The sequence below is a fragment of the Bufo bufo genome, chromosome 1, assembly GCF_905171765.1.
Source record: "Bufo bufo chromosome 1, aBufBuf1.1, whole genome shotgun sequence".
NCBI lineage: Eukaryota > Metazoa > Chordata > Amphibia > Anura > Bufonidae > Bufo > Bufo bufo.
In genome coordinates, this window is record NC_053389.1 from 395350720 (window position 1) to 395363633 (window position 12914).

The 12914-nt window shown below is 43.2% G+C and overlaps 1 protein-coding gene across 1 annotated transcript in view; it reads left to right on the forward strand.

The window, feature by feature from the left end:
• The first annotated feature begins 2583 nt into the window (after window positions 1-2583).
• GNPDA1 (glucosamine-6-phosphate deaminase 1) overlaps window positions 2584-12914 on the forward strand; it is a 52363-nt gene continuing 42032 nt past the window's right edge. Inside the window, exons 1-2 of the mRNA XM_040405937.1 lie at window positions 2584-2717; window positions 9563-9692. Coding sequence (XP_040261871.1) covers window positions 9569-9692 — 124 coding nt within the window. The 5' untranslated portion in view covers window positions 2584-2717; window positions 9563-9568. The remainder of the gene's footprint in view (window positions 2718-9562; window positions 9693-12914) is intronic.

Below are 12914 nucleotides of genomic sequence, written 5' to 3' on the forward strand. Positions count from 1 at the left end.
AGTACCTTTAGGCTTTACAGGGTTGCTCACAATTTAGCCCCCCCCCCAAAATGCCAGAACAGTTAACACAGCCCACAATTGACCCCATTTCGGAAAGTAGACACCCCAAGGTATTCGCTGAGGGGCATATTGAGTCCATGAAAGATTGAACTTTTTGTCACAAGTTAGCAGAAAGGGAGACTTTGTGAGAAAAAACAAAAAGAAATCAATTTCCGCTAACTTGTGCCAAAAAAAACAAACTTCTATGAACTCGCCATGCCCCTCACGGAATACCTTGGGGTGTCTTTTTTCCAAAATGGGGTCACATGTGGGGTATTTATACTGCCCTGGCATTTTAGGGGCCCTAAAGCGTGAGAAGAAGTCTGAAATCCAAATGCCTCAAAATGCCCTCCTAAAAGGTACTCATTAGAATTTGGGCCCCTTTGCGCACCTAGGCTGCAAAAAAGTGTCACACATGTGGTATCGCCGTACTCAGGAGAAGTAGGGCAATGTGTTTTGGGGTGTATTTTTACATATACCCATGCTGGGTGAGAGAAATATCTCTCTAAAATGACAACTTTGTATAAAAAAGTTGACTTTTAGAGAGATATTTCTCTCCCCCAGCATGGGTATAAGTAAAAATACACCCCAAAACACATTGCCCTACTTCTCCTGAGTACGGCGATACCACATGTGTGACACTTTTTTGCAGCCTAGGTGCGCAAAGGGGCCCAAATTCCAAAGAGTATCTTTACGATTTCACAGGGCATTTTTTACGCATTTGGATTCCAGACTTCTTCTCACGCTTTAGGGCCCCTAAAATGCCAGGGCAGTATAAAAACCCCACAAGTGACCCCATTTTGGAAAGAAGACACCCCAAGGTATTCCGTGAGGGGTATGGTGAGTTCATGTAAAATTTTATTTTTTGTCACAAGTTAGTGGAATACGAGACTTTGTAAGAAAAATATAAATAAATCATCATTTTCCGCTAACTTGTGCCCAAAATTTTTTTTTCTAGGAACTCGCTATGCCCCTCACGGAATACCTTGGGGTGTCTTCTTTCCAAAATTGGGTCACTTGTGGGGTATTTATACTGCCCTGGCATTTTAGGGGACCTAAAGCGTGAGAAGTAATTTGGAATCCAAATGCGTAAAAAATGCCCTGTGAAATCCTAAAGGTGCTCTTTAGAATTTGGGCCCCTTTGCTCACCTATGCTGCAAATGTGTCACACATGTGGTATCGCCGTACTCAGGAGAAGTTGGGCAATGTGTTTTGGGGTGTATTTTTACATATACCCATGCTGGGTGAGAGAAATATCTCTCCAAAATGACAACTTTGTATAAGAAAATGGGAAAAGTTGACTTTTAGAGAGATATTTCTATAACCCAGCATGGGTATATGTAAAAATACACCCCAAAACACATTGCCCTACTTCTTCTGAGTACGGCGATACCACATGTGTGACACTTTTTTGCAGCCTAGGTGCCCAAAGGAACCCAAATTCTAAAGAGCACCTTTAGGATTTCACAGGGCATTTTTTAGGCATTTGGATTCCAGACTTCTTCTCACGCTTTAGGTCCCCTAAAATGCCAGGGCAGTATAAATACCCCACAAGTGACCCCATTTTGGAAAGAAGACACCCCAAGGTATTTCGTGATGGGCAGAGTGAGTTCATGGAAGTTTTTATTTTTTGTCCCAAGTTAGTGGATTATGAGACTTTGTAAGGAAAAAAAAAATCATCATTTTCCGCTAACTTGTGACAAAAAATAAAAAGTTCTATGAACTCACTATGCCCATCAGCGAATACCTTAGGGTGTCTACTTTCCGAAATGGGGTCATTTGTGGGGTGTTTCTACTGTCTGGGCATTGTAGAACCTCAGGAAACATGACAGGTGCTCAGAAAGTCAGAGCTGCTTCAAAATGCGGAAATTCACATTTTTGTACCATAGTTTGTAAATGCTATAACTTTTGCGCAAACCAATAAATATACGTTTATTGCATTTTTTTTTATCAAAGACATGTAGAACAATAAATTTAGAGAAAAATTTATATAGAAATGTAGGTTTTTTTGCAAAAATTTCGGTCAATTTAGATTAATAACAAAAAAAGTAAAAATGTCAGCAGCAATGAAATACCACCAAATGAAAGCTCTATTAGTGAGAAGAAAAGGAGGTAAAATTCATTTGGGTGGTAAGTTGTATGACCGAGCAATAAACCGTGAAAGTAGTGTAGTGCAGAATTGTAAAAAGTGGTCTGGTCATTAAGGGTGTTTAAGCTAGGGGAGCTGAGGTGGATAAAAATACAGAAATTGAAATTTGCTAATTTTTCCAAATTTTTGGTACATTTGTTTTTGTATTAATAAAAATGACTGTTTTTACAGCAAGTTCCCTAGTAAACATCTAGATAATATTATCGGTGGGGGGTTCTCATTCCTTTCCACCTCAGTCAGACAGGATACATCGCCTGTGCAATGCCGCACAGAAACCCGTTCACATCCTGCACACAGCGCAGCCATTACATAAACTACCAGCTTCTTCCTGGAGCTGAGGTCACTGCACGTACATCACGAGGTCTGAAACCGCCGAGCGAAGCAATGCACGTGGCTGCCAGCAGGGGGCGCCCTGACGTGCCGAGGACATAACAGAAAGTGTCGGGATGTGCACTGTAGGACCGGACGCCATAGAGAAAGCAGCAAGCAGAGGGGACGCCGACTTACCTGCGGTCTCCTGCTGTGTTCGGTAAGTTCAGTGTGTTACATATGATAGAGGTCTTCAATGTGATATCACGTCCTGAGAACAATTCATTATTGTTATAATGCACTGCAGAGTTTTCCATTTTATGTATCGTTGTACTTGAGCTGCTGCTTGGTAACTAAACACAGCTGGTCAGTGACTACCACCTATGTTTGTGATGTTGTATTTCACATTAGGGGTATGTTCACACGCGGCAGATATTTCCATGTATTTCTGCAGCTTCCTTTCCATATTCAGTACCTAAATCATGTTGTTTACGCAACATTGCAGTTTAGGGTTTGGCTACGCGTCATTTCCAGAGGCGGACTGGTCATAGACCCTGGCGGGAATTTCAGCTGTATCGCCGTCCTCCGCTGAATACTGTGGAGAAGGCGGCAGTTAGTATTATGTGCAGCACTGTGATATTTGGTTCTGCAGGGGCGGTACCTTGTGCTACACTATGGTATTACTTCCCTGCCTACTTGTGTTGCCCCTCCTTCTTCAAGTCAATTTAAACCCGCCTTCAACATACGGGCACTTACATTTTTTTCCCAGGGTTATTTTAAGTTCCTAGTCCAATTCAAGTAATGATTGTCAGTGGCGCTGCAATGTGACATGCTTCGAAGCAGCAGACATGTCGGATTTTATGTCACACTCAACTTTTACTCCTTAGGCTTTAATGTAAGCCAGGAATGCTCAACCTGTGGCCCTCCAGCTGTTGCAAAACTACAACTCTCAGCATCCCCGGACAGCCTACAGCAGGACATGATGGGAGTTGTAGTTTTACAACAGCTGGAGGGACGCAGGTTAAGCATCCCTGATGTAAGTTGTCAGCGACAAGCTCCTTGACTGTGTTTTCACATATGAAATCGAAAGTTACAGACAGGTTGCACATATTAATATTTTGTCATACGATTTTTCTGTGGCTTGCTTTTGCCGTGTATCCTCACCCTAAGAAGAAAGAGAAAGTCCCAGAAGTTTCCGACCAAATCTGCCATAATGCAAGTGAAGGGTGTATTGTTGCAGGAGTGCCTATGGGCTTACAGAGGAAGCCACTACCTTTATTAATTCACGTATCAAGGGTTCAAGGTTGCTGTTGACTGCGCCATTTAAAGGGTCACTGAAATTTAAAAAAATATATAATTTTGATCGGTAGGGGTCTGAGTGCTTAAAACTAGTGTTGAGCGAACTTTGTGTTTCAAGTTCGGCATACAAGGTTCGGGTTATCTAAGAATTCCTCTATAAGTTATGGTCTGTGGTAGCGGAATCCATAAAGGAATTCTTAGATCACGTGAACCTTGCACACCAAACTTGAAATGCAAATTTCTCTCAACCCTACTGAAAACCCCATCGATAGAATGAGGCGAGAGAAGCGCTTGCATAGCTGCAGGCAGGGCAGGGACAAGGTCCACCACCATCCAGAACTTCATCAGACCTCAGATCAGTTGGAAAAGAATATTATCTTTATTTAAGAACTATCTTACTTCACTTCAGGGCAGACTCTCACGCTCTATCCCTGCTGGGGCCTGGGCTGGGTCGTGACACAGTGCTGTGCTGCTGCTCCTGGTCTCCAGAGGGCACACATGTGACCTGACTGCGTGCAGCGCGTCAGGTCAAAGTGCGCGCTGTACGCAGCCAGTCAGGCAAGCGACTGAGCAGAGACCGGAGCGGCCGAGCCAGGAGGCGGAGCGGGGAGGGAGCACGTAAGTCAGTGCCAAGTGCTCACTACTCCCTCCGTCCTCCAGCGCGGTCAGCAGGCGCGGCAGCAGCAGCGACGTGGTCAGTGGCCTGCCTGCCGCCCAGAGGCTGGGGAGCTGGCCTGCGCCCTGAGGCTAGAGCCTCCCCAGCCTCTGTGTCTGCCCGGCCCTGGCTGCAGGAGATGGGCTCAATAGAAGTCCATGGGCCCATCTTGATTCTCCCTCCTGCAGTGAGAAGAGCGCTCGCTATGTAAGCACATCTCTTTCCTCATTCTAGTGATCAGTGGGGGTCTCAGCACTAAGACCCCTACCAACCAAAACCTTTGATATGTTGCTATGACATAAAAAAATATATATTTTGAAGGCTCAGTGACACTTTAAATGCCTGGCCTGCCAGTTATGAACATATCACCGCTGAGGCCAATTGTTGGCTGCAGCAGTGCACTAGACTATGTACGTCTGGAAGTTAACTGGACAGGGACCGGAAGACCACTGAATGATTCCAGGGAGCTGAAACAGAGTGGCGGGGAGCAGGGGAGTATGATTTTTTTTATTATTTTTTATTAGGTACAACATGCCGCTGTCCCTGGTTAAAAAAGAAAACTGTGCTGGACAACCCTTTATAGAGGTTGTCAGGGATATTGATTACTTTTCCTCAGGATAGATAATCCATATCAGAAGGCGCTCGTGTGAGAGCTACATTGTCTTCAATGTTTACTTGCACGCCATCTTCGTTATAACGCCACAATTACTAAGAGGCACACATCTCTAAATAATTTTGGAACAACTGTGCAGGTCATGGGGCAGATAAATTATTGAATAATCCAGTTAAAGCAAACTATAATCAGCTAAAAATGTACTTTTTTTCAGCTCAATAAAATCAACACAAAAAGTTATACAAAAAGCAAACCAGGTGCAGAGAGCACATCATAGTGAAACTCCATCTCCAGGAGCAAAGCCTGGCTAAATAAAAGCTCATATTCGCACTGCTCCTGATAATAAAAGCTCCACAAGGTGTTTGTTTATACTGTTCTCCTCAGCCCTTACCTAGTGCTGTGAACAGTTTAGCATGGTCAAAATTGCTGACCCTTAACCCTTTTTAGGACACAACCCTTTTTTTTTTTCATTTTAGTTTGTTCTTCCCTGCCTTCCTACAGCCATAATTATTTTAGTTTTCTGTTCACCTATCTGTATGGGGACTTATTTTTTTGCAGGGGAAAGTTGTGTTTTTTTGAAAAAGGGGGTGTCTTAAATTATTTTTTTTTTTTAAGCTTTTTTAAAAAAAATAAACTTTTTTTATAGTAATTTTTAGTCCCCTTGAATGTGCGATCTCCTGATCACTTGTACCATAGACTGCAATAGTATACTGTTGCAGCCTATGGAATTTTCACAGGCTGCCTGTCAGGCAGTGCTTCAGCTCTGCAGGCAGTTCACTGTGACTGCGTTGGGAGCCTTCACAAGGGCCTACGGTAGGTCTGTGGTGGCTAACCTCCGACACACCAGCCGTGGTAAAAGTACAACTCCCAAGATGTACACTTGCTTGGCTGTATGCAGAACTTCATAGAAATGAATGGAGAATGTTGGGAGTCGTAGTATCACCACAGTTGGAGTGCCGGAGGTTAGCCTTCACTGTCCTAGGCTGTTATAGCAATTGATGGGAGCCCCGCAATTTTGCCACAGGGGTTCTGATTGGAGGACAGAGGGAGCTCTTTGTGGTAAAATAACTATGATCGAATTTATCTCCAATTATGGTCACTGTGGCTGGGTGCCAGCTGTACTAAACAGCTGGCACTCACTGCATATGGAGCGGACTAAGGCTACTTTCACACTGGCGTTTTGGCTTTCCGTTTGTGAGATCCGTTCAGGGCTCTCACAAGCGGTCCAAAACGGATCAGTTTTGCCCTAATGCATTCTGAATGGAAAAGGATCCGCTCAGAATGCATCAGTTCAGTCTCCATTCAGCTCTGGAGACGGACACCAAAGTGCTGCTTGCAGCGTTTTGGTGTCCGTCTGATGAAACAGAGCCAAACGGATCCGTTCTCACACACAATGTAAGTCAATGGGGACGGATCCGTTTTCACTGACACATTCTGGCACAATAGAAAACGGATCCGTCCTCCATTGACTTTCAGTGGTGTTACAGATAATACAAACGGATCCGTTCTGAACGGATGCAGACGGTTGTGTTATCTGACCAGATCCGTCCATGACGGATCCGCACAAAACGCGAGTGTGAAAGTAGCCTCAGCGAGTGAGCTCACTCCATAGACTTGCACTGCACCATGACGTAGGCCGCAGTGATGGCGAAGCTTTCAGAGAGATCGAGTGCCCAAACTGCAACCCAAAACCCACATATTTGTCACAAAGTGCCAACACAGAACTTTAACCTGAATACTACAGTCCAATGTAGTATATCTTCCATGTACTTTATCATTTAGCTATAATGTCCAGCCTACATTCAGTGCGCTGCCTGTGCTGTTCATAGTGCTCCCTGTGCCGATGAATGGCAGGAAAAGTCCAAGGCATACTGGTACACCATAGGCTTTTTCCAGGGAGTGAGTGCCCACAGAGAGGTCTCTGAGTGCTGCCTCTGGCACCCGTGCCATAGGTTCGCCACCATTGACATAGGGTATCCTGTTTATAAGCAGTTATTAACTGTTCACTGCATAGGTGCTTGATTGCTGGAGGTTTGACTGCACAGCCCCCAGAATAGGGTTCTGTGTCCCCTGTCTGAATGGAACAGAGGTCAGGGGTCTACATTGCTGTGCCGTACAAAGGCTAGGGGTTAATGGAGGCAGGTATATGGCACATGACCGCTGCAGCAGGGACATGTTGTATACCAGCACGTTCCCACTGTTTGTAAAGAAGTAGGGGTAGGAGGACCAAACCAGTGCTGCAGAGAAAGGAGTACATGATGATTATTATTTTTTTAATTTTTAGACTATTGTAGGGCTTGTCGAAGATTGTTATTCATCTCGGACAACCCCTTTTAGGGGGGAATTTAGTTTGCTGCCTTGTGGTTACATACAAATTCAGCACTAAATCGTACCTGTTTTGCGGAGCTCAGCAACTTTTCTACAGGAAAAAAGAAAACGTCTGTAGTTATGGAGTCAGCAAAAATCTCCAACTGAAAGCATGTTAAAAAACCAAATATTCTGTGGGTTTATCATTCCACCGGAAAGCTGCAGGAAAGTTAATAGGTCAGCTTTTTAACTGCTTGTTGTGTGATCGGCCTGCAGCTTTACTTACAGGAAGCCAGCTATGTATAGAGAATGTGCCCCATACATGCCACTGTTTTCAGTACTGATCTACATTACTGGGTAATGCGGCACATTCCTATATAAATGAAAGGAACAACTTGTACAAACCAAACACTGTAAACACTTAACCTTTTAAGGATACTATTTTTTAAAATTTTTGCATAATATTATTGCGAAAGACCTTTTTATTCTGTCAACATGGGGTTTTGTGTAGGACACAGTGTTTCAGAATAAAATCATTGAAAGGAGGGAGCCTGTTACTTATTATGGTACCTCATGCTGTCTTATGAACATCTGACAAATTTCCTTGAATATTGGCCTTACCTCTTGAAGTAAGGCTACTTTCACACTAGCGTTGTTAGCGTTGCCGGAACTGCCTGCCGGATCCAGCAAACAATATGCAAACTGATATCCTTTTTTTATGGATCCATTAGACTGATCCGGTATTTAAATTTTTTTCAAAGATCAAAAGCGAAACTAGCTCCTCCTATATCCCGGAGCATGCACAGACCAGAAAACTGGATCCGGCGACGTGGCAATTTCCAGAAGACTTGGTACCGGATCTGGCATTAATACATCTCTATGGAAATTAATGCCGGAAACGCAAGTGCGTTATTGTTCCGGGATTTTGTCTGGTCAAATACCGTACAAAGGACGGAACAGAAGACATCCTGATGTATACTGAACGGATTGCTTTCCATTCAGAATGCATTAGGACAAAACTGATTCTTTTTTACGGTATTGAGACCCTTTACTGGATTTCAATACCAGAAAAGAATAACGCTAGTGTGAAAGTACCCTAATCCAAGCATTTAAAAAAAAAAAAAAAACTGCCATCCCTGGATTGTTGGCAAGTATGTATATGTTACTATACTATAGTATTAAACTGCTTTCTGGTTACAAGGGCACATGAAAAATAACAAGAGTTAAGCAGCACTACAGAGTCCAGCAATTGGAAAAAATGATATTTACCATTGATAGCAGAGGTGGTGCTTGCGGGTAGAGATCCTGGCTGAGGGTCCCGGCATGTACCATTAATGCGTAAAGATCCGCAGCACTCTTCCATTTGTGCAAAATACAAATTGGTTTGTTTCAAATCAGCAGCATAGTGACAGCGACGTTTCGACCATCTCTGGTCTTTATCAAGCCAGGCTTGATAAAGACCAGAGATGGTCGAAACGTCGCTGTCACTATGCTGCTGATTTGAAACAAACCAATTTGTATTTTGCACAAATGGAAGAGTGCTGTGGATCTTTACGCATTAATGGTTACAAGGGCAACCATCATGATATTTATAAAAAAAAAAAAAAAAGCTAAGGTAAAAATTAAAACAAAGTTTTTTTTTTTTGTTTTTTTTTGTTTGTTTTTTAAAGGGAACCTGTCACCGGGATTTTGTGTATAGAGCTGAGGACATGGGTTGCTAGATGGACACTAGCACATCTGCAATACCCCGTCCCCATAGCTCTGTGTGTTTTTATTGTGTAAAACTATTTGATACATATGCAAATTACCCTGAGATGAGTCCTGTCCCTGACTCCTCTCACGTACAGGACTCATCTCAGGTTAATTTGCATATGTATCAAATAGTTTTTTTTACACAATAAAAGCACACAGAGCTATGGGGACTGGGTATTGCGGATGTGCTAGTGGCCATCTAGCAACCCATGTCCTCAGCTCTATACATAAAATCCCGGTGACAGGTTCCCTTTAAGGTTTGGCAATCTTTCCTGTAAACTTATGTTATCTTGTTGAAAGTAGAACCTCTAGATCAGAGATTTGCTGCTTGAAGCATCACTATTGTTTTAATAGCATCGGTTTGTGGACGGGCAACATGGAAATTTGTGCCTGAGAAATATGTTGCTTACATTTACACCTTGTCATTTTTCATTATTAGCAAAAGATGAAACTCATCATTTTGGATGACTATGACCAAGCTAGTGAGTGGGCTGCCAAGTACATTAGAAATCGCATCATCCAGTTTAACCCAAGTGCTGAGAAATATTTTACGTTGGGCCTTCCTACAGGTAAGGTGCAGTTTAGTTCCTCTGCTCTTTTGGCTTTGTGACGTACTATTATGTCACAGAGCGCCGGTAGGTGACACTCTGTGCTGTAATAGCCTGTCACAGTGATGGCATGGGCTCAGGAGCTAGTTGTGCGCCATCACTATTATACAGCTCTCACTCCCAGGATCAGTAAGGGGTGGTGTGGGGGGTGACTTCTGTGTGGCAGGCCAGTGTGAAACCATACAGAGCAAAGCATGCTAGGTTTAGTTGGAAAACCCAGCAGAAAGCTGAAGAAAACAGGAAGTATGCCATATAAACATCCTTCCAGGACACAGTGATGCTGAGAACAGGAGAAGGAACGTACAGATATAAAACGGGTATATGGAGCAAAGCGTGCAGTGTTTAGGGTACGCTGGGCAGATAGAAAATAATTACGAAGCCAGAGAATCCCTTTAAGGGTTTAACAATTTTTCCATTTAATTTTAATGGTACAGATTGTCCTGAGGAAAATCTGAGACTTGAAGGCCTTGGAATGGTTTACAGTGTTGGTTGGCTTAAAAAGCTGTGATCTGGTGTAGGCAGCCCACATGCCCAGAAAGGTATATGACTGATGTAATAGAGGTCAGTTCCCCAGTTGGGGCCCCACTTTACCAATCAGAATGGAGAGCCATTCATGCGTCACACAGACAATTTGTTGATTTTATTGGATGTTGTATAATGTTTTTTTCTCCTGCATACCTTGTAGTAAAACTGTATCATACAGTACATGGTGTCACTGTAAATTCACCAATTAACCCCTTAAGGACTCGGCCCTATTTCACCTTAAGGACTTGGCCATTTTTTGCAAATCTGACCAGTGTCACTTTAAGTGCTGATAACTTTAAAAAGCTTTGACTTATCCAGGCCATTCTGAGATTGTTTTTTCGGCACATATTGTACTTCATGACACTGGTAAAATGAAGTAAAAAAATATCATTTTTATTTATAAAAAAATACAAAATTTACCAAAAATTTGTAAAAGAAAATAGCAAATTTCCAAGTTTCAATTTCTCTACTTCTATAATACATAGTAATACCTCCAAAAATAGTTAGTAGTTTACATTCCCCATATGTCTACTTCATGTTTGATCATTTTGGGAATGATATTTTATTTTTTGGGGATGTTACAAGACTTTAAAGCAAATCTTGAAATTTTTCAGAAATTTTCAAAAACCCAATTTTTAGGGACCAGTTCAGGTCTGAAGTCACTTTGCAAGGCTAAGGCCTCTTTCACACGGGCGTTGCGAGAAAATGTGCGGGTGCGTTGCGGGAACACCCGCGATTTTTCCGCGCGAGTGCAAAACATTGTAATGCGTTTTGCACTCGCGTGAGAAAAATCACGCATGTTTGGTACCCAAACCCGAACTTCTTCACAGAAGTTCGGGCTTGGGTTAGGTGTTGTGTAGATTGTATTATTTTCCCTTATAACATGGTTATAAGGGAAAATAATAGCATTCTGAATACAGAATGCTTAGTAGGTGATCAATTGAGGGTTAAAAAAAATAAAAAAAATAAATTAACTCACCTTCTCCTCTTGTTCACGTAGTTCCCGGTCTCTTCTTTACTTCTTTAAAGATGAGCTGTGGGCTAAAGGACCTTTGGTGACGTCCGATCACATGCTCCAATCACATGGTCCATCACCGTGGTGATGGACCATGTGATTGGAGCATGTGATCTGACGTCACCACAGGTCCTAGCCGATAGTTCATCTTTTAAGAAGTAAAGAAGAGACCGGGAACTACGCGAACAAGAGGAGAAGGTGAGTTAATTATTTTTTCATTTTTTTTTAACCCTCAATTGATCACCTACTAAGCATTCTGTATTCAGAATGCTATTATTTTCCCTTATAACCATGTTATAAGGGAAAATAATACAGTGAATAGACTGTCACCTAGCAACCATGCGTGAAAATCGCACCGCATCCACACTTGCTTGCGGATGCTTGCGATTTTCACGCAACCCCATTCACTTCTATGGGGCCTGCGTTGCGTGAAAAACGCAGAATATAGAGCATGCTGCGATTTTAACGCAACGCACAAGTGATGCGTGAAAACCACCGCTCATGTGAACAGTCCCATAGAAATGAATGGGTCGGTATTCAGTGCAGGTGCAATGCGTTCACCTCACGCATCGCATCCGCGCGGAATACTCGCCCGTGTGAAAGGTACTTTCACACTTGCGGCAGGACGGATCCAACAGGCTGTTCACCATGTCGGATCCGTCCTTCCGCTATTTCGCCGTGCCCCCGGACCACCGCTCCATCTCCATTGACTATAATGGGGACGGGGCGGAGCTCCGGCGCAGCACGGCAGTGCAGGGCGAAAGCCGCCGGACTAAAAAGTCCTGCATGTCCGACTTTTTAGTCCGGCAGCTTTCGCCGTGCACTGCCGTGCTCCCCCGGAGCTCCGCCCTCGTCCCCATTATAGTCAATGGGGACGGAGCGGCGGTCCGACGGCACGGCGAAATAGCGGAAGGATGGATCCGACAGGGTGAACAGCCTGTCGGATCCGTCCTGCCGCAAGTGTGAAAGTAGCCTTACATAATAGAAACCACCCAAAAATGACCCCATTCTATAAACTACACCCCTCAAGGTATTCAAAACTGATTTTACAAACTTTGTTAACTCTTTAGGTGTTCCACAAGAATTAATGGAATATAGAGATACAATTTCAAAATTTCACTTTTTTGGAAGATTTTCCATTTTAATTTTTTTCCAGTTGCAAAGCAAGGGTTAACAGCCAAACCAAACTCAATATTTATGGCCCTGATTCTGTAGTTTACAGAAACACCCCATATGTGGTCGTAAACAGCTGAATGGGCACACGGCAGGGCGCAGAAGGAAAGTTATGCCATACGGTTTTTGGAAGGCAGATTTTGCTGGACTGGTTTTTTTGACACTATGTCCCATTTGAAGCCCCCCTGACGCACCCCTAGAGTAGAAACTCCAAAAAAGTGGCCCCATTTTAGAAACTACGGGATAGGGTGGCAGTATTGTTGGTACTAGTTTAGGGTACATATGATTTTTGGTTTCTCTATATTACACTTTTTGTGATGTAAGGTGACAAAAAATGGTTTATTTAGCACAGTTTTTTATTGAAAAATTTTTATGGTGTTCATCTGAGGGGTTAGGTCATGTGATATTTTTATAGAGCCGGACGCGGCGATACCTAATATGTTGATCTCTTCCCCCCCCCCCCCTATTTT